The sequence below is a fragment of the Heterocephalus glaber genome, unplaced genomic scaffold, assembly GCF_053883595.1.
Source record: "Heterocephalus glaber isolate CG9 unplaced genomic scaffold, H.glaber_assembly_v1.0 deba00001454, whole genome shotgun sequence".
Taxonomy (NCBI): domain Eukaryota; kingdom Metazoa; phylum Chordata; class Mammalia; order Rodentia; family Bathyergidae; genus Heterocephalus; species Heterocephalus glaber.
Window position 1 is genome coordinate 4,029,671 of NW_028258303.1, and position 22,934 is coordinate 4,052,604.

The 22,934-nt window shown below is 38.1% G+C and overlaps 1 protein-coding gene across 3 annotated transcripts in view; it reads left to right on the top strand.

The window, feature by feature from the left end:
• Unc5c (unc-5 netrin receptor C) overlaps positions 1-22,934 on the top strand; it is a 385,500-nt gene that overhangs the window by 218,317 nt on the left and 144,249 nt on the right. For 2 of the 3 annotated variants that reach the window (XM_004848093.4, XM_004848094.4), the window contains exon 2: positions 390-611. In XM_004848093.4, the coding sequence (XP_004848150.1) occupies positions 390-611 (222 nt within the window). Of the gene's footprint in view, positions 1-389; positions 612-22,934 lie in introns of those variants that run through there. The other variant, XM_087215813.1, reaches the window with a different exon arrangement.

Sequence of the window (22,934 nt, forward strand, 5' to 3'; positions counted from 1 at the left end):
AGCCTTATCCTTTTCAAACAAATTTTTCTAATGCTCTAGTTTTCACTTTTTTCAGCTCTTATGAGTAACACTGTATTTTGGGAAGTGCAGTAACTATTACAGAGGTCACAGTTTTTGAGTTTTTATTCCTGTTTTGCTATTTGCTACCTGTGATTTTAGAACAACCTATTCTCCCTGATGTTGAGTTTTGCATGTATAGAAATGAGAATAGTAATAATCTAGATCCTTAATTGAGCAACTAGTCAGTAGATCTAACATGTAACAGACATTCAAGTCACTTAATTGGTTCATTTGCAAATCATTATTTTAAAATGAATTGCAAGTAAAAGGCAAGTTATTATGTTCTGACTATTTTTTCTTTTTCTTTTTCTTTGTTTTTTGTTTACCAGATGATGACTTTTTTCATGAACTTCCAGAAACCTTTCCATCGGATCCACCTGAGCCTCTGCCACACTTCCTTATTGAGCCTGAAGAAGCTTATATTGTGAAGAATAAGCCTGTGAACCTGTATTGTAAAGCCAGCCCCGCCACACAGATATACTTCAAATGCAACAGTGAATGGGTTCACCAAAAGGACCACATCGTAGATGAGAGAGTAGATGAAACCTCTGGTGAGTCTGTCATGATATTTAGATTGAAGTACCAGATGCACTTATTACTTCTGCTTCTTGTCATACTGCTATTTCAGCTAGTGAAACTGAAATGGAATTATTATCCTTTGGCAAAAATATTTTAGGATTTGGTGATCTCAATTCAAGCATTCCAAAAATCACGATGCATAAATCTTGATTGCTTTCTGTTGGACTACATGAAATTAAAACATGATTTGTGCTTGAAAAGATAAAAAAAAATGTGAAGGAATAGACTGCACTAAACATGTTAAGTATCCTGGTAAAAGATGTCTTTGAATTTCTTTTGTGTGGTCGTCAGATGTAGATATCCTGAGATCAGGGGAGTATATTCAACTAAGAATAAATTTTGCATATTGACTTTACTGCCAAATGTTAACCTATATACATAATTTCCCCTTATATTTCTTAAAGAATTTGTAAATTATTTGTAGATTGGAAATATCCTGTATACCTAGCCTACATGTACAGACATATCCTAGCTTCCTAACTCTCACCTGACATTGAGTTGAGAGTGATGGAAGAGTGACTGTATGAGGTCTGGGATCAGGAAAGTGTTAAAGTAGGTATCTTTGTGGGTGAGTCTTGATCCCCATCATGGTTAGAACTTCTGATTTTACTTTTGTTCAAATAACAATAAAATATTAAAGGTATAGACAGTGAAGTAGATTTTTAATAACCTGTGGGATTTAGGCTAGCAATACAAGAAAAGTTCTGGGTAGCAATTTAGTTTAAGACAGTAGTAGAATCTCCCAGAGTTCTTAAATTGGAAAGCTATAGTATAACTTTTGTTGTTGTTGTTGTTGTTGTTCTAAGTTTTTTGGTCTCCATTAGGGAGAATAACTCTAGGTGTTCAGATCCCCTTTCAATCTATGACTTTATAAGAGATACATTTTAAGTATTACTGCTTCATTTATGAGGATTTCCAAGCTAGTTTCTTTTTTACTGTTTATATTAGTATGTGTTTGCAATGCATAATGGATATGTTCATCGTGGGATGTATCATGGGATGTATCATGGAATTTTCATCATTGGCTCACATACATATCCCATCCTGACCCGTTTTACTTCCCCTTCTCCAAGTGTTGAATTAACCAAAGATGAGCGTAGGCCAGCCCATGAAGGTGATTTACCTTCAGTCTCCCTAGCAACATAAATAACACATTGAAGAGATGGAACATAAAGAAATAGACTATGAGAGAACTGAGAAGGGGCAACATATGTGGGATATATACTTATATCACATAAATGGTCCTAGGCTATCAGGTGGCACCATTGCATAATTGTTTGTCAATTTATAAATCAATACGTTCATTGTGTGTAAGCTGCTGACTGCAGAGATGGGTGTCCAATTGTAGAGTAGCTTTCTTCAGGGAATTGCTTACCTCTTGGTCTAATTACTCTGAAAATAACTACACCAGATGTCTTCAAAATCTCAAGTGAATTGAGTTTTATTTATTTCTGCTCATTTATTTGTAAAACTTTCAAAGGCATAAGCATGTAATGATAAGAAGAGAAAGAAAGATACCATGAAAGCTAAAATGAGAATCACAACATATTCAGGCTTCCCTTTGCTAAACTAATGAGAATGCCAGTATTGGGAGATTATAGATAAAACTACACTCTGATATTCAGCACTTCTGCCAACCTCAGGCTATGCTGATAACACCCCGCCCACACACACACACACACACTGCACTGATTTTCTTTCTATAAAGCATTTGATTTCTGTATTTCTACACAAAATCAATATTTCATACACCAATAATTGAAAATACCTTTTAAAGTTACTGTAAACTAAAATATATAACATGTTTATATTCAAATTCAGGATGAGTAGGTAGGAAGTAAGGGAAAATTCCGTAGATGTAGAGCTGGCTTGGTTCTCTGCAGATACAACAATGGAGTCAACGGCAATATAGTTTCTGTTGGCTTTCATTTTCATCTGAAAATTTACAAGAAAACCAGCATTCAATCCTGATGTTTGTATACTAAATACAGGTAAGTATTATTTCTAATCAGGGAAAAGGCAAAGATGTCCATGGATGCTAATTTTATTTGGTATAGTTCTAACCTACTAACCAGTGTTAGAAAACACAAATAATTGAAAAGGTTGAACATTATGATGAAAGTGGGAAGTTACTAGGAATGACATAGGGTGTAATTTTGTATATCTGCAAAATGTATGCAGTCTCAAAGGAGAAAATTATAAAATCATGGAGAATAGAGAAAACTAGCTGAAAAATCACACAAGTTTATGTAAGATTCAAATCAAATTAAAATACAATAAATGATCTCAGAATATCAATGTAAAGAAAATATATAGATGAGCCAGAGGCCTGCCATACCATTGGTAAGTGTGCACAGATCCTGGGGAGCAGCTGTATGGACCAGAGTTGCATGGCTGCAGATGGATCCCAGCCAGGGCTCTGCCCCAAATCCAGAGGCTTGGGCACACCTGCCCAAGCCAAAGGCCCACCCAGAAAAGAAATGCACAGGCACACAAGCTTCAGCCAGAGGCCCACTATACCATCGGCCACAGCCAAGGGCCCACCGGTAAAAGAGCTACCCATGTGCACAAGCAACAGCCAGAGGCTTGCCTGATGTCATTGATAAGTGCATGGAGACCCTAGCCAGAAGCCTGTGCAGACAACAGGAAATGGGGTGCACAGCCCCCAGCCAAAGGCCCTCCCAGACAACAGCTACATAGGGGCCCTAGTGAGAGGCACACCTAGATGCCATCCCAAGTGTGCACAGGCCCTAGCCAGAAGCCTGCCCAGACAACAAGTCATATCAGGGATCCAGAAGGCAACCACTCTGAACCCAGGAATTGGTGTACTGGTAAGCAGCAGAGTAAAGGCTGCTCTGTGGCTTGCTGAGAATTGAAGACCACTGGGTGAGCAAAAAGTTGCCTCAACAAAGGCACACAGGCGGCATCTATTGAAATGAGAAGACACGTAAACAAGTCTCAAAACCAGACTTACAGATCACCTAAGGCAACCCCAAAGGGCAACAAGATGGAACAATCTGATACTCAACCACCTGAACTACCTAAACTCACAATGAAAGAAGACTTGGAAAAAATGAAATCAGAAATAATTTCTCAGAAAACAGCAGAGATTGTCCCCATAGTGCAAGACATGACCAATAAATCTAGAGTGGACACAGATAAAAATATAGAGGAGCTGAGGAACATGATGGAATCCTAACATAGGAAGCAAATGGAATCCATAAAACAGATGGAAACAGATTTCCGGGAGATTAAAACTCCATTGAAAGTTTACCCAGCAGAATGAGCCAATGCAAGGACAGAATTTCAGATATAGAACATAGGATTGCAATTAGTAACCAGTAAAAGTGCAATTTTTTTTTTTTTTTGGTACCAACGATCAAACTCAGGTCCTTGGCTTGCGAGGCAGGTGGCAGAACCACTGAGCTAAATTCCCAGCCCGAAAGAAAAATTTCTTAAAAATAGTAAGGGACCACAAATCAAACGAGCAGCTGCTAGACGATGCAAATAAGAATAACATAAGATTGATTGGAGTCAATGAAGAAACAAAGAGAGTGCAGATAACATAAAAAAAACTGTTCACAGGCCCTCTGCTTGGTACAGTGGCAGCTGACATCGTGAGCTGAGCGCAGCAGTTCTCCTTCTAAAGTGGCTCAGGAGTTAAGGGTGTGGCTTCAAGGACTTGGGAAGATGCAGAGTCTTTCTTTGTAGTCCAGGCTGGCCTTGAACTTGCAAAGATCCTCCTGCCTCAGACTGCCAGGTGCTGGGATTACAGGAGACCGACCAAGACAGTGAGGACCCTTGGGCTTGCGCACCAGCCTCCAGGTTGGCCGTGCACGTGGGCAGAGCAGGTGCGGGCTGAGTGCACACTGCTCAGTCTGGCTTGCTCTGCTCACTTTCGACTAGGAGACTGAGCCACTACTTGGATCCACACTGCAGAGGCACAGGGGAGCATAAAGGCCATTGTCTTGAGCTGCAGAAGTGAATAACAGAAAGAGGGCCTCACTCAGGCTCCCTGGTGAAAATTGAAGCCCACTGGAAAAGTGAAGAGAATCTCTGCAATAAAGGCACACCAGACCACTGTGCTTGGTAAGTTGGACGGATCCTCACCTCCCGTTGGAACCTGGACTATCTTCAGGGGAAAAGCAGCTGGAACCTGCAGAAGAACCTTGCAGAGTTCAACCCTACAGGAAGACAGGGAGCTCAACTTGGGACTTGCAGCCAGAAATCTGCCTGAATCTCACAAGTCTGTGACTGTCTTACAGAGACTCACTGACTTATGACTGTACACTACTGCCCATGTTGTCTATTGTGACAACAGAGACATACCCTGAAGGAGGGCCTTCATTTTTATCTTTTATTTGTTATTTTCAAAATTACCATTATTTTTGGTGCTTATTTTTAATTATTTTTCTGCTTTGCTACTCTTTTAAAATTTTTATTTTTATCTTTTGCTTTCTTTTCTCTTTTCTTTCTGTCTCTCTCTACCTCAATCCCTTGCTGTCCCACATTGTTCTTCATCTCCCTTTGTGTTCCTGTTCTGCCCCTAATTTGTATTTCTTCTTTACCTTTCTTTTCCTCTCTTTTTCCTTCTCTTGCCTGTGTCCTCTGGCCTCACTGCTAACCTTCCCCTATCCTTCTACTTTACCTATTCCTCCCTCCCCACCTCATCCTAACTCCACATCCCAAAGGGTAAAGTTGCTATATTGAAGAGTGTATTCACTATAAAGGTATGTTGAGTTGGTCCTTGATTTTGATTTAATTCACACACTTAAAGGTGATAGATTATTAACTACCATAAATTGTCATTTTCTAAGAGGTACTTGATGTTATTGTGTTGCTGATTGTATCACTTGGGCTAAGGTGTTGTGATTGATCTAATCAGTTGTCCTTCCTGGTATAATGAAAAGGAGATAGCATCAGAGTCATTAGAGACTCAAAATATAAGACCAGCTATATGTGGAAGACACCTGTGAGAAGCAACCATTCCATAAGTGTTCTAAATACATCAACAAAGATACTTACAATAAACAACTTCAAAGTATCAATCCAGGAACTAAACCAAGGACAATACCAAAAACAAAAATGAGAAGACATTTAAGTAAGGCACAAACTCAGATTTCCACCCCACAGAAGGCAAATTCTGGGGGAAATGAGGTGGGAAAGTCTGATAGTCAACCACCTGGACACCCTGAACTGATAGCACAGGAAGTAACAAAACAGATGAATGAGGCTCTAGAAAAATTCAAAACAGAAATAGTTTCCCAGATAACAACAGAGATGGTGAGCAGATGAAAGACATGATTAGAGGCTCTAGAACAGAAACAGACAAAAAAAAAAAAATGGATGAGCTCAGAAACATGCTGGAAGCCATGAATGCCCAGCATGAGAAAGAAATGGAAATCGTGATGGCCCAACATAAGAAAGAAATGGAATCCATGAAACAGATTCAAACAGATATTCAGGAGATTAAAAACTCCATTGAAAGCATGCAGAGCAGATTAAAGGAATCTGAAGATAGACTATCAGATATAGAAGACAGGATTGCTATTAAGGACCATGAGAACAGAGATCTCTTCAAAACAGTAAGGGACCACGAGAAACCAATCCAGAAGCTGCTAGATGATGCAAAGAAGAAGAACATAAGACTGATAGGAGTCCACGAAAAAACAAGAGAAAGTACAATTGACATAAAAAAAAAAACTGTTCACAAAAGTAAAAGAAAATTTCCCAGACAGATGTGGACAGTTGGACATACAGATAAGTGAGGCATGTACAACTCCAGCTAGCCATGATCAAAAAAAAATCTGCACCTAGATGTGTAATAGTCAAGATCCCAGAAACCCAACAGAAGAACAAAATCCTACAAGCAGTTAGAGAAAAGAAACAAATCACCTACAAAGGAAAGCCCATCAGAGTCATGGCAGACTTCTCAACACAAACCCTCAAATCAGGGAGAACCTGGAGTAAAATATTTCAAGCCCTAAAAGAAAATAACGTCCAACCTAGACTGCTGTATCCTGCAAAATTATCTTTTAAAATTGATGGGGATATTAGATACTTCCACAACAAAGAACACCTGAGAAATTTCATGAACACTGAACCAGCACTCCAAATGATTCTAAACAATGTCCTAGAAAAAGACAGTGAAGGTCACAACTCCATGAGGCCCAACAGAGGGAAGCCACCAGGCAAGGTAAGAAACTAAAGGGAAAGGGGGTAAAAAATAAGAAATAAAAGAGCCAAGAACAGCAAAACATCATGACAAGGATGAATCAATATCTATCAATTATAACTATCAATGTTAATGGCCTCAATTCACCAATCAAAAGAAATAGACTGACAGAATGGATTAAGAAGCAAAATCCAGCAATATGCTGTATACAAGAAACACACCTAACTCAAAAGGAAATTCATAGACTGAAAGTAAAAGGATGGAAACAGTTCTCCACACGACAGGAATCTGGAAAAAAGCAGGGGTAGCAACCTTATTTGCATTCAAAGTAGATTTCAAACCAAAACTAATTAAGAGAGACAAAGATGGTCATCACATCCTTGTGAAGGGAACAATCCCAGAGGAAGAGATGACAATCCTAAATGTATATGCACCAAATATGAATGCCCTCAACTATACAAAACAAATATTAATGGACATGAAAAATCAAATAAGCACTAATACAATTGTAGTTGGGGACCTAAATACCTCACTGTCACAAACAGACAGATCATCTAGACAAAAAAATTAACAACAAATTTCTAGAACTGAAGCAAGCTACGGAGCAAATGAACTTAATAGATGTTTACAGAGTGTTCCACCCCACAAAATCAGAATACACATTCTTTTTGGCTGCACACAGGTCATTCTCCAAAATAGATGACATGCTAGCTTATAGGATGTGTCTAAGTAAATGTAAAAGAATTGGGCCAGGGATTTAGCTCAGTAGTTTTGCCGCCTGCTGCGCAAGCACAAGGATCTGAGTTTGATCCCCGGTACCAAAAAAAAAAAAAAAAAGAATTGAGGTTACCCTCTGTATATTATCAGACCATAGTGCAATAAAATTGGAGGTCAATAACATAAGAAACTGCAAAACTTCCACAAATACATGGAAATTGAATAACACCCTCCTGAACAACCAATGGGTCACAGAGGAAATTAAAGAAGAAGTTAGTTTCTGCAAGGAAATGATAATGCCAGTACAACATACAGGAATCTGTGGGACACAATGAAAGCAGTTCTATGAAGGAAATTCATAGCAGTAAATGCCTATATTAGGAAAACAGAGAGAACTCAGATAAATAACCTAATGAAGAACCTCAAGCTCCTAGTAAAAGAAGAGCATAACAAACCCAAAGCTTGTTCAAGAAAGGAAATTATAAAGATCAGAGCAGAAATCAATGCAATGGAGACTAAGAGAATGATACAAACATTAATTAATCAAATAGTTGACTTTTTGAAAGAATAAATAAAATCAATAAACGTTTAACCAACATTATCAAAAAAGGAAAGAAAAGTCTCAAATCCATGCAATTAAGAACAGAAAAGGTGAAGTCATAACAGACCCAGTAGAAATCCAGAGGATCATCAATACCTACTTTGAGAACCTGTACTCTAATAAAATGGAAAACATGGAAGAAATGGACAGATTCCTAGATACATACGAACTGCCAAAGTTAAAGAAGATATAGAAATTCTAAACACCCCAATTACAATGAGTGAAATTGAAAATGTAATAAAAAATTTACCAACAAAGAAAAGCCCAGGTCCTGATGGCTTCACTGCTAAATTCTACGAGACATTTAAAGAAGAACTATCGCCATTACTCTTTAAACTCATCAAGGAAATTGAAAGGGAAACAAGGCTTCCAAATTCATTCCTGGAAGCAAGTGTTACTTTGATTCCAAAACCAGGGAAAGACCCAACCCAAAAAGAGAACTACATACCAATCTCCCTAATAAACATAGATGCAAAAATCCTCAAGAATATACTGGCAAACAGAATACAGAGTGTCACCAAAAAGATCATACACCCTGACCAAGTTGGAGTTATCCCAGGTTTGCAAGGATGGTTCAATATTTGTAAATCAATAAATGTAATACACTGTATTAACAGAGTCATGGACAAAAATCATATGATCATCTCAATAGATGCAGAAAATGCATTTGACAGAATCCAGCACCCATTCATGATAAAAACACTACAGAAAATTGGAATAGAAGGTCTTTATTTCAACCCGATTAAGGCTATTTATGAAAAACCAACAACCAACATCATACTAAATGGTCAAAGACTGAAAATTTTCATGCTAAAATCAGGAACAATACAAGGATGCCCACTATCACCATTCATGTTCAATATAGTTCTGGAAACATTAGCCACAGCAATTAGAAAAGAGAAAGATATAAAAGGAATAAAGATAGGAAAGGAAGAAGGTAAACTGTCATTATTTGCTGATGATATGATACTTTAGATAGAAGACCCAAAAAACTTGGCCAAAAGACTTCTAGACCTAATTGACAGATTCAGTAGAGTAGCTGGATATAAGGTCAACACTCAAAAAAAATAGCCTTCTTATACACAAATAGCAGACTCACTGAGAGAGAAATTTGGGAAGCAATTCCTTTTGCAATAGCATCCAAAAAAATGAAATATCTAGGAATCAATCTAACAAAGGAAGCAAGAGACCTCTACACTGAAAACTACAGCACTTCAATACAGGAGATCGAGGAGGATATAAGAAAATGGAAAGACATCCCTTGTTCCTGGGTTGGAAAAACCAATATAGTGAAAATGGCCATACCTCCAAGACTACTATATAGATTTACTGCAATGCTGATTGAAATTCCAACAATATACTTCACAGAACTAGAGAAAACAATCCAAAAATTCATTTGGAACAAGAAGAGACCCTGAATAGCAAAAGCATTTCTAGGCAACAGAGACATGGCTGGGGGTATCACAATCCCCAACTTGAAACTATACTGCAAAGCTACTGTGATAAAAACAGCATGGCACTAGCAAAGATACAGACCTGAAGGCAAGTGGAACAGATTAGAAGATGCAGAAACAACTCCAGACACACTCAGCCACCTCATCTTTGACAAAGGAGCCAAACACCCTCACTGAAGGAAAGATAGCCTCTTTAATAAATGTTGCTGGAAAAATTGGGTTTCAAATTGCCAAAGATTAAAACTAGTCCTATATTGCTCACCATGCACTAAACTAAAATTGAAATTGATTAAAGATCTAAATATTAAAATAAAAATGCTAAACCAGTTGGAATAAAGGTTAGCTAGAACTCTTGAAGACATTGTTGTAGGAAAAGATTTTTATGAACAAAACCTCAGTTGCCTGCGAACTAGCAAAAACAATCAACAAGTGGGATCTCTTCTTATTGAAAAGCTTCTGCACAACAAGAGAAACCTCCAACAGTGTGAAGAGACAACCCACAATGTGGGAAAAAATTGTCACCAGCTGATCCTCAGACAAAGTTCTACTATTTAGAATCTATAAAGATGTTAAAAAAAATTAGAACTCCCAAATTTAAAGACCCAATCCAAAAATGGGCATCTGAAATGAACAGGCATTTCTGAGATTCCACCTCACCCCAGAGAGAATGGTGGCTATCATGAAATCAACCAATAACAAATGCTGGCGGGGCTGTGGGGAAAGCGGAACCCTGCTCCACTGCTGGTGGGAGTGTAGACTGGTGCAACCTCTGTGGAAATCAGTATGGAGATACCTCTAAGAACTAGGACTGGAAGTCCTATTTGACCCAGCTATTCACCTGCTGGGTATCTTCCCCAAAGAATTAAAAGAATCATACCACAGTGATATATGTGCACCCATGTTCATAGCAGCACAATTCGTGATAGCTAAAACTTAGAAGCAACCCAATTAGCCATCAACTGGAGACTGGATAAAGAAAATGTGTTGTTTTTTTTAATAAAATGGAGTATTACTCAACCATAAAGAATGAGACACTAGAGACATTTATAGCTAAATGGATGCACATTGAGGCAATACTCTTAAGTGAAGTAAATAGGGCACACATGTGTAAATCCTGAATAGTTTCTCTAGTGTGAGAAACTGAAAGTGTAAATAAGGATTTAAACGTATAATAGATAATGTGAAATAGGAAGAAAGGTGCAAAGGGAAAGGGGAAGTGGGAGAGGTAGGGGAAAAGAATGAAGGGAATGGAATTAATATGAGAAAAAGAAAAAATGGAAACAGAGTCTTTGTAGATAGGGAGGGATGGAGGGGTTGAAGGGAGGGCAGGGTAATGGGAAAAAAATAAGAAGCAAGATGGATTATGTAAAGGTACAGATTTCCAGTGATGAATGTCATTATACTGTATACCTTAAATGTATGAATAAAATTAATTTTTCAAAAAAATATATAGATATAAAATGAACAAGAAAATTGCAGAATTTTAAAAAGAAAAGAGTAGGTGTGTGTATGTGTGTGTGTCTGCACTCTGCTTGTGTGCACACTGGGGAGCAAAGCCAGGATCTAACATATGATATGCCACCACTCTGACACTGAGTTCCTCCCTGACTTGCAAAGAAAACTTCTACATGCCACTCAAAGCAAGAAAAAAAGTCCACATAAAAATCGAAACCATGGCTTGAGTATATAGAAAAATGTATATTGTTCTTAAATGGAAAGCATGAAATTTTTTGAAATGTCTACTATTTATACATGGATTTATAAGTTCGTTAATTTTGTGTGAAAAATGATTTATGAAAATAGGTTGGCAAATCCTGAAACAGTAATGAGGGAACCTAGCTCTTCTTAAATATATTATAGAGCTAAAGAAGCCAAAAGAATTTGATCCCAGCCAAGGACAAAACACATACTAATGGCTTAAAATAGATTAGATTAACAATACTTCAATGCCTTAAGGCTTTCAGAATATGGTAAAGAGAAGTTTTCCAACAATATGGAAAAGAGTTGATTCAGTCCCTGGGTTGAGACAAGGTAGGCAGTCAGAAAGGAAGAGAGAGTGAAGGGAGGCAAGGAGGGAGGAAATAAGGGAGGCAAAGAAGGCAGTTTGGTGTCTCTCTCATTCTTTAGAATAAGTTCCAGATGTTAGGGCTTAAAGCCATCATCACTAGGACCCAATGTTGGTACTTTGATGACTGATGAGTTGGTTTCATTGGTAAGCCAAGCCTTTTTAAATAAGACACAAAATCTAAAAGACTTACAAGAAAACACTATTAAATTTGAATATTCAAAATGAGAATACACAAACAGAGCCAAGGAACAGACTTAAAAGCAACTGGTATTAATATCTGTGGTTAGATATTAGTCGAAGGGCTAACTTAATTAACATATAAATATCTTTTAACCTGTATTTAGGACAAAGACCAGCAACCCAATAGAAAATTGAGCAGAGTTTGAACATAGAGGTATAGGTAAAGTCATATTTTGTTGATGGAGGTAAAAATTGATACAATCTTTTTGAAGGCCAATTCACACAAATGTATATACACTTCAGCAATTCACTGTTCTAATAAATGTCTGAAAGTTAATAACCACCACTTTGAGCACCTCTTGTAATTGTAGAGGCTAAAGGTAACTTGCATTAATCTCATGATGTCTCAATAAATTTAGTATTAAAATATTTATAAAAGTTTTTCTTTTCCTGGTTATACACACTCTATCTATCTATCATCTATCTATCGATCGATCGATCGATCGATCGATCGATAGATAGATAGATATTTTCTCCCCAAGTATTTTCCATACTAAGAACTATCTAAAAATAAAAGTCCAAATTTGCACAAGGACTTGGGTGGCAAGTTGCCCATCACATCCTCATTCTGAGTCTGTCAGGCATTGTTCGTCCCTAGGGTGGAATACTGCAGTGCTTTTTGAACCAATGATGTTGCTTCATGTGTGAAGCTATGGAAGAATCTCTTAGATAAAATTTTTCAGGAAAAGCAAATTTAAAAATACTGCATATGATATAGTTCCATTGTGTAAAGAAAGAATATGCATATACATTTGTATATGTATTGAAATTTCCTGGAGAAATATGCAACAAAAAGTTGACAGCTTAGAATCCTGGTTGATATAGGGAGACTTTTATTGCTGGATTTCTTTTTCAATCCCATGAATGTATTGTTTTCATAATACATAATGAAACCTGAAAAAAAAAGTCCACATGACTTTATTGTATCTCTTTGCTGCTATCATAAATCTCCAATCTGGACAGATAGTGTGGAGAAATTTGTAGGTCTTTTGTATTAGAGCTCTTTGCCTTCCCATGAGATCAGAATCATTGTGCATGGATTTGAAATACAATCATTTGTTTTGGTTTTTGTTTTCCATAAAAAGTGATTCACCTGCAACTTTGGCCTTCAGCTATCGACTTAACACAGGGGGGCTGTAATATTGTTGGGTCCTTGGTGATTTTTAATACCAAGAAATATTAGAACACATTAAGTCTTGAAATAGATTACAAGTCAGAGAAATTTTCTTAGCATTTAAAAAATCAAAATTGGTTCTCAAATGACAGGACAGACAAAAGTCATTGCAAAGAAGTTGATCTCTAAAGATACTTCTGCTTTACAATAATACTTTGAGGACTATTTAGTGTCAATCACATAGATTCTTTTACAACTAAGGAAAATCAATTGTGTTCAATAAAATCTCTATCACACATACTTTCACAATGAAAAATCACAAAACATTAAGACTGAAAAAAGAACAAAAAGATTTTCTCCTTTTAAAAATTCACCTTTTAAACTATGAAGCCATTAAATAGGCTTTCTTACTCTGAGGTATGAAATAAATGATTATTTGTACTCATCAAGCACAGTTATACCATTGATCATAACAAAATACCCTGATTAGAGAAACATCATCATTGTGCTGTTTGCCTTTCCATCGTTTAAACTGCATTTGGATTTCTTGCATGTGTGTGATATAAGAAACAGAAAGGTGGGGGTAGCATATATTCAGTGGATAGAAATTTTCACTATTCAAAAGCTGATTTGCTAATATAGTAATACATACCTATGTTGCCTTCAAAATTCCATAGAAATCTTGATCTGCTCAAAATTTTATGGTTATATTTTCAGGAAAAATTCAGACTCAGCTGCTTGCTTTCTATTTACTTGAAGTCTGTTGAATTCTTGTTTCCATGGCACCTAAAATCCACCATCTCAAAGCAAATATTTTTTCCTCCATGAAGAAGCAAGGGGAGTTTAGAAAGCCAAGCTTGTTTTGAAATGTTAATAATCCTGGAGATTTTTCTCCTTTCATCTTTAATTATTCTCAAATTAGCAGAAAATATCAACAAGACCAACACAACCACCCAAAGGGTTCCAAGCTCTGTGCCGAACACCTTACATGTATCGTGTCCTTTAGGGATCACAACAACCTTATGAGACGTCTGAGGTTCTGCTTTTGTAAATGAGGAAACGGGCTCATCAGGAAGAAAGAATTAATTTGCCCCCAATCACACATGAGAAAGTAACTTAGACAAGATGTGAACCCAAGGCTTCTCACTTCTGCTAAACCTCGGTTTGGGGCCTGTGTGCCTTGTCTCCTTAAATTCTACCATAGCTAATAGAAGGCTGATAGATGACTATTATTTTTTTCATCAGCTAGAGAAAGTCTGGTTCTGAGTGCTGGCTAAACATGTTTCTGCCACGCTTTCATGTCCCTTCCTTGCCTATGGCAGTTTTCTGCCTGTAAGCCTTGGTGCTTGGTGCTAGGTGCTAGAATGGCCTCCCTTTGTCCAAGGAATAAAGCACATGCTTCTCCAAAGACTTTTCAAAGTCTTCAGTATAGAAGTTTTCCATCAAACTTTCTAGCCTTAACCTAATAGTCTCTTCTTGAGCACATGCCCCATACGATAGGACGACTTACTTTCCCTCTTATATGTGTCCAAAAAGAATTGCTTATGTCTTCCAAGTTCTTAATAGGTGTTACTTAAAAAAAAACAAGCAAACCAACAAATGCTTTGTGGAATATGTTTTAAAATACTAACATAATGATATTCCCACTTTGGAGAAAGGAATCTAGTTGTCTTACCATAGATTGAGATTGGTAGCTTCTAACGGCAGACATTTGTTTCTCACAGATTTCAAGGTTGACGAGTCCCCGGGTCTGCGGAGGGTCTGCTTCCATAGAGACAGCACCTTTATGCCATGTCCTCCTGTGGGTGAGGGGTCGTTCATGAGTCAGTAAGCCCATGGGTGAGGGCTGGCCCATGACCTACCCCTCCGAAGGCTTCATCTCCTAATGTCATCACCTATGTTATCCCAATGTGGGCATTTCAGGGACATGAACCTTCAAACCAGAGCAGGCACATCTTAGCATGTGGAAGTCATAGGAAAGCTCCACTGTAGGAAAGCCTGCTTTACTGTTAGACCACTGACTGTTTTTCACAGAACCTTTGTTAAAATATGATGAGACCTTTCTGGCATGCCAGAAGATGATTTAGAAATGCTAATCATGCATATTCAAGGGAAATTAGGGAGGATTTGTATAAATTTTATTAAAAGATCCAAACACTTTTCATTACAATTTTGTCTTAGAATCATAGACATTTTAATTTATGAGAAGCATGGTTAAAGAACTGTTGGTATGCTCATCATTAAATTGAGTATGACTAATGTTCTGTTATCTTGACTTTGTGGGCCTACACATGACATGTGGAACCTTACAAAAATCAACTTGGTCACATTCTAGTCTCTCCTTAATCTTTACCACTTGAAAGAGAGAGTGATCATGTCTCTTTTCCCCATTTATCTCTCCTCTTCAGTCTAAGCATGGTAAGCTGGAGAGTAAGCTCAGTGGAGCTTCCCTTCTCTTCCCTCCCCACCCCTTCCCTCCTTCCAGTCCCCTCTCCTTCCCTTTTCCCTTTCCCTCTCCATTTCCCTCTTCCTTTCCCTTCCCTTCTCTCCTTTCTTTCTAGCACAGGGTATTAATCCCAGGATCTTCTCACTGCGCTACATTCCAAACCTCATTTTTATTTTTTTTATTTTGAGGCAAGTACTCACTAAGTCTCTAAGTTGCTCAAGCTGGTCTTGAACTTGGATCTTTCTAAATCAGCTCCCCAGAGTGCTGGGATTACAGGCATGTACTACCACACTAGGCTATTCTAGATCCATGCTTACCTTGGTATTGAGTACTTAATAAGTGTTCGATATGTATGTATAGGGTGAATTATCCATTGTACCAACTTTTCCCCATCCCACTCTTTCAAAACACTACTATTCTTTTTTTAAGAAAAAAATGAAACAAAATTTCCTAACAAAATATTAAGAAAACAATAGTTAATACACTGTGTATTATTATCTTCAAAATAGTATAAGACATAGACCAAAAATATTCTTATAAAGAAGAAACAAATAGATAATAACACAAAACTGTCTTTTCAGTGGACTTAGATAACATTCCTAAAGGAATAGCTCAAATGCAGTGTTGTAGATGAATCTTTCTATAAAACCTCAAGTCATAACTAAGCATTTCCTTGTTTCTTTTATTTGATTACACCTATATATGTTAATTATGTATCTGTTGTGTTAGTTACTTTTCTTTCCTTGCTAAGACAAAATATCCAACACCCAAAGTTAAAGGGGAAAAAATTTATTTGACTTACAGTTCTTAGAGGTTTCAGTCCATAATCAGCTGGCTCCACAGCAGGTTGGCAGAGAGGTCACAGTTCCTGGCAGCGGAAGGCAGAAAAAGCAACAAGAGACCGCTCCCTGCCCCTTTTATCTTATTCAGCTACTTAGGGCGGGTAGCACTCATCCCCTTAATCCTAGCGCTCTCAGGCCTACACACTCTAGATTCAGCCACCTCCAAAACAGGCTTTGACCACATGAGGCTTTGGGGGGGACATCTAGACACAAACCATAACATCTTATTGGGTTAATCAATATGAGAGTATCAATATTCAACCATTTTGAGATGCAAAAATCATTTCTTATAAGCCTGCATGATACAACTTATGAGTTATATACATATATATATATGTATATATAACCTTTATCTCTTCAACTAAAATAGAATAACATAGTATGGTTCATATTTTGTAAAGCTTTCTCTTTTCTGAACTCTATAATATAAGGCATTAAGTCCAGGAAATGATCAGTGAAAAATTGTTTTGTGAAAATATAGCTACTCATCCTACTGAATTTGAGTAATTGAAATTTGGTGAGATGTACCGATGGACAGTTTATTTGGAAAATTTTGTGAATAGGTAGGTAACTTGGGGAATTCATAAAGATAGGTTAATCTTCTGTAAGAAGAGTTATTTTTCACATTTAGTATACACATCATACCATTTGTTATTCTCCATGTAACATAATCATCTTAAGCTCAGCTCTCATTAGCAGAGTGAACATTTTCAAAAGGAAGTTATGTGGGTTTTGTTTAAATTTTAGTAAATGATGCTTACCATTTGGAGACTCTGTTTGACTTCATTCCATAATTTCTTATTTGAGCCAGTGAGTGTTTTGCCTTTGCAAGTATGGAGGCTTCCCTCTTAATATAGTTGTCTGCCAGTGAAGGTGAATAATTCTGGAATATAAGTCAATTATTTATTTGATTTCCTTCTCAGAGGAACTTATTTCAATAGCAGAAGCTAACACTTTTTCTCTCAGTATCAGGCAGGCCTCAGGGCTGAGTAAATGAAAGTAGAAAATTGATAAGGATCCATGTAATACATGAAGCCTCTTTCACCGAGCCAATCTGATACTTCTCAAGAGAGTAGTTGCCATAGAGTTATAACAGAATATCAATTATCCTGAATTACGTGTTTTTCCTTATTCTGTTTGTTGGCATTCACAATTGAGTCATGCTTATTTCACACTGACTTTAAGTCTTTAACCACCTACATTAATGTGGCCCATATAATCTCAGCTGCAGTGGGCATACATAGTTGGGTCAGAGCTCTAAAACTTGGATTTTAGTTGCTGCTTCTATTTCTTCTCTGAAAATACAAAGATGGAATGCTGCCAGCAGATGGGTTTGGGCTAACCTGCTGTATATAGACCTGGTTTATAAATTTCTGTTCTTGTCCTAACTTACAAACAATTGAATTCTTGAATTTTTTAGGTTCTACACTTGGATTTTTTTATCTTCCAATTTATTGTTACAAAATCTTTACTTTTTGTTTATTCATTTTTGGTAATTCCAATATTTGCTAATATCTATATTTAAAAAACTTACACATGTGCCAAAACACCCTTACTAGACCATACCTATAGAGTATGTAATTTATATCTTATGGGGTACAGTTTTAATTATATACTGTGTAGAAAATTTTAATGCATGCATTCAACAGATGTGATCTAGAACATGATTGTAAAATATAAGAAAGAAAATTTTATACCTTGCAATGCAATTTTAGCAAGTTGTGTTTTATTAAGGGAAAACAAACTTTCTAAAATTATACACAGTGACAGTTTTAATGTGATGAACACAAAAGAATCCTCCCCTTCCAATTAACGCTTAGGGCAAGGTTATTTGTAATACATTACTCCTCTTTTTTTCTCATAGCTAAGATGAAAGCATTGATTAATAACAATATGCATGTAAGTAGTAACATATAAGTAATAACGAAAAGCATATTCATATAAGTAGATATGTGAATACGTACATATTCGTGTGTATGTGTGTGTTTCCTCAAATTCAGAAAAAGAGAAAACCAAGTCCTGCCCACCCCCAGGCCCACACAAAAGCTACAATAAGAGGCAGGTGTCCAAGGACATTCTTCATCTAGATCACTTGCTACACAAACAGGGCATTTCAGAGCAGCACTAGTGATTGTGTTGCTATGGCAATTTTGCCCTGTGCCCAGCAACCAGGCATATGCTGTGGCTGAGAGTTGTGAAATGCCCACTTCAAAGAGACAATTGCACAGTTGTTAATGCTGTAATGTATTTTTTTAATCAACCCTTGGATAAATTATTAGAGTTTATGGAGCATCTCTTGTACTTTATTATCATAAGAAAGGACATATTTAACAGAATTTTGGACTCCAATATGAAATATTGAGCATCATGCTTAAGGAAGCCTTAAGGAACAATTTCAGCTTAAAAGACAGGGCTAGCCTAAAGAGTTTAGCTTTTCTCCCCAAATTTAAATATTCTTTTTTGATACCTGAACATTTTGTGCTACATATAAACAAACATGGATGATAGTTTTTGAGATCATGACCCAGGATATTCTTTTATATTCTGTGATGTCACAAATTGTTATCCATTCCATTTGAATTTCAGTATCACTAAATTGTAGTACCTACTATTTTTCTCAATAATTTGCTCGACATCCTAGTGCTGCTTTCTGTCTACTTACCTAAGATTTTTTTGATACCTTTAAAGACATAATAGAAAATTGTTTGAGTTTTAAAATTCCATAACCAATGAAAAATGTAATGCTAAAGGTTGAGCAGAGAGGACTAACCTAGCCCTGATCCTTTCTTCTTTGCAACATAGCATCCATCCTCACTCATCCTTTAGACTAGGGTCCTCAGACCGCAGATGTGAGGGCGATCTGGTTGCGACATCTGCCACCCCATAGATCGCCAGGGTTGGTTTGGCTGATCTGGCTGGCTAGGCGGGTGTCCCCTTCCTCCCTCTCACTCCATGTGCCTCTCTTCTGAAGCTTCACGCTCCGTGGAAGAGGACCACCCCAATAGAGCAGGACTGTTTTCTCAGGGTCATACAAGCAGCTGTGCTCCCCTGTTAGAACCTCCAAAAAAGCTCTTAAGGATTCTCAGACCCCTCTCAGGATGCCAGTTGAAAACTCTGCTCTTGCTAGATCCTCTGAAAAGTACATTTGAAGTTACAAAACTAGCATGCACAACATGAGAGCTACATTCACCATTATCAGGGTATTTGGCAAAAAAAAGTAAGTACAGCATGTAGGAAGTATAATATCTACCAATGAAAAACAATTCAGATTAGAGAAGTCTTGGACTCATTCCTAATTTCATCAAAGGTTTAACCTGATTATAAAAATCTGCTTTGAAAGAAATTTCCCAGAACACGAAGGCAAGTGCAACACGGAGCTATTAGGGCAGGAACTGTCAACCCCAGCTGCACTTGACAATCACCAGGGCTGCTGTTTACAGACACCTATGTCCTGGCCCAGCCCTAAAGATAATGATTTAATGGGGCACAAAGCATAGCTTTTCCTTTATCAATTTGTTTTTTGTTTTAAATTCTCTGGTGCTAATGTACAACCAGCCTTGAAAACCAGAGCAGGAGAGAGACTCTATTTGTTGTAAAAGTATGGCATAAAGGCACTACATAGATTTTCTGTTACAGAGCTATGTTCCAGATACTTGGTTTGGTGCTGTAAGTGGAGACAACCAAGGTCTGATGACTGTGCTGAAGGAGACACCAGTCTGCAGGGAGAAGCAAGAAGAAAACCCATGCTTTACCATTGGCTTACGTTTTCCTCTTCCTGAGAGTAAAGAAATTAGCCAGCCACCCTGGCAGTTCTGTGGTATAGAGTTACATAGGATAGAGCCCCTGCTCTCTGCAATATCCTGTTGCTTGTCTCTGCCTATTAAACTGCAAAGACTGAGAGAGAACAGCCTCCTGAGGAAAGCGGGGAGAACTCAGCTTGAGCAAATTAAAGTTTAGCTGGAAAAACCCTGGGGACCATTCTGTCCAAGGCAATTCTAGGAGTGGCAGCAAATGAATGACTTTCCTCTTTGCATGGCCACAGCCCAGATAGTCTTGGTCAGCTATGCCCTCTGAGTGAAATGACCTTGGTGTCTAAGATGCTGGCTCCCCGTGACCACTGAGGGGTCATCTGTGATACCAGAAGACACCTCGGAGCAGACAGCTTTTCCTCACATCTGTATGCTCTGCCTGATTCTTGAGGCCACTCTTTTCAAGGTGCAGATAGACACTAAATGGCCTTGGCTACCATACCCACCTCATAGGCCCATTGCAATAAATTGGCACAGATTTGGTGGCTTCAGACAATAGAATTGTATTTCCTCACAGTTCTGGAGGCTGGAAGCCTGGAATCCAACTGAGCCACGCTCCCTGTGGCCAAGGACTCTGACCCTGGCTCTTCCAGCTCTGGTGTCTGCCCCAGCCTCAAGGAAACCTCCGCGTCCACCTTCTCCTCACGGTCACTTCTTTCTCTATGGGTGCATGTTTGCAGCACATAATGATTGCCCTAATGGCAGAGAGCTGGTACATGTACATAACATACCTTAATTGTTCTTCCTCTTTGCCTCCCCTTCCTCCTTTCTTTCTCTGTCTCTTCAGTTTTGCAAACTTGTTGACTTTTGCAAAACCTTTTTGCCAAACAGGGTAACAGGAGCCCTAGGTATTCAGACATGAACATGTCTTTTGCTGGTGGGGGCAGCCTTTACCCCCTGCAGTCACAAAGTACTGTACCTCTCACCGAAGTCACTTGGTAGGACAGTGTAGTAAGGAAGGAACAACATAGACAGTGAATAGGGATGGTTAAAACAACAGGCATTTCCCTGGCTTCTTTTGCTCATCTGGTAAGCAGTTCTAAGTTAACTATAAATGTAGCAGCCAGCAAAAGCATTCCCTGGTGTTCCTGAAGCCTCTCCCAATCTGTTGTGTTGCTCTCTGAGCCAGAGACAGGAAAAGCTCTGTGTATCGCTCATTTTCCTCCTGCCAGCACCACTCTGCCAACCAGCAATGGAAGAGCCCTGTCATGGCATGGAGACCTGAGAACTCTCATGCCATATTTCTCATACAGTTACCAAAGCCAAAGCCGAAGAGCCAGAAGAGCCAGTACAACACCACAGAGCACGTGCACACACACGCGTACACTTTTTTTTTTTTTTGCTTGGCCTAGCAACACAATGGGAATGTAAACACATTGTTAATGCAGCCACTCTCTCAGCTTCCCAGATGGCTTAAGTTCAATAGATTTTCCCCCTGATTTCCTCAGCTTCTCCTAGTAAGTGGGAAACAGCCATTATGCCTTTTCCTGCACATTGAGATTCATCTGCAGCTACTAAACTGTCTCCAAAGTGCTTCAATTTTGCATGAGCGCTAAGCTGGGGACTGGGAGACATTAGCCAGTGCTGAGGCCCAGATCATTAGAAAGAGCATGTAAAGCCTCTGAACCAGAAATAAAAGGTGCAGAGATTTCCTTTGTGAAGTCCCAACTGCAGCTTTATGTAAACCATGAACCTTTGGCAAGATTTTATGTGGTCCCTTTTACCTTCTAAATTTTATTTGTGCTTTTTTCTTACTTTGGCATATGTATTGTACTTTTAAAGCAATGAGCTTTCTGTCAGGAACATATGGGATAATAGCCATTCACCATCATTATTTCTCTTCTTAGGACCCCAAATCCCTCTTCACTTTTAATAGCGTGATGCTTCCAAGTATTGCTAAAAGATCACCTGCACGATAGATTTTTAAAACAACTGAAAACCTGCTGAATAGCAAGAAGCTCTGAGAGGGGATGGACTGACATTTATAAGATATGTGTAAGGGACATAAATCCATATTTTGTTAGCTTCTGTAGTTTAGATGTAGGACTTGTACAAATACTGGATGATAGAATGAAGTTGCAGTAGAATCTTAACAGAGAGTGTGAAAATCATCAACACAAAAGAAGCAGTTATATTCTTCTCATCTTTCAATAGATATGCTCCACACATTATTACCTAAAGGTCTTGTTTGTATTTTTCAAGGTGAACATATTTTTATCTGCACTGGATCTGTCTTCTCACCTCTACTGTTCTCTCAGTTTGCTCATCAGAACATCCTGCTGCAAAGCAGAAGTGTGTCCCTGGTCAGACCCAGCAGCCCCCACAGGCAGCCTGGTGGGATTGGAGTTGGAGTCCTAAAGTTTCACATGCTGTAGGGTGGGCCGAATCTCAGGCCCATGGAGCTGGGACAAAAAGTACCTCTGGGGGAAAGGCTGACTCTCCACCTTCATTTGCTATTTCCTTTGCAGAAGACTTTGAACAGTTAGGAAAACATTTTTTGATCTATCACATATCTGTTCAAAAGTAATAAACCGCCCTCCTTTTACATGATTGCTCTATGATTATTTCCCATCTTTTTCATACCTTATTTATTTATTTATTTAGTGAAACTGTCTTTAGGATACTGAGAGCAAGAATGCATAGTTCGTCACAGCTGTTCATTATTTACCTCTAAACATATTTTCCACGGACATTTATTAACCACTGGTTTATTCAGCAATGCATAAACAAGTGGAGTCTGACAGAAATGTAGCTAAATAAGTTTCAAATAGGATCTGAAGTAAGTGCATCCCAACTTGTAAGGGAGAAGAGAGCACTAGATGAATAATG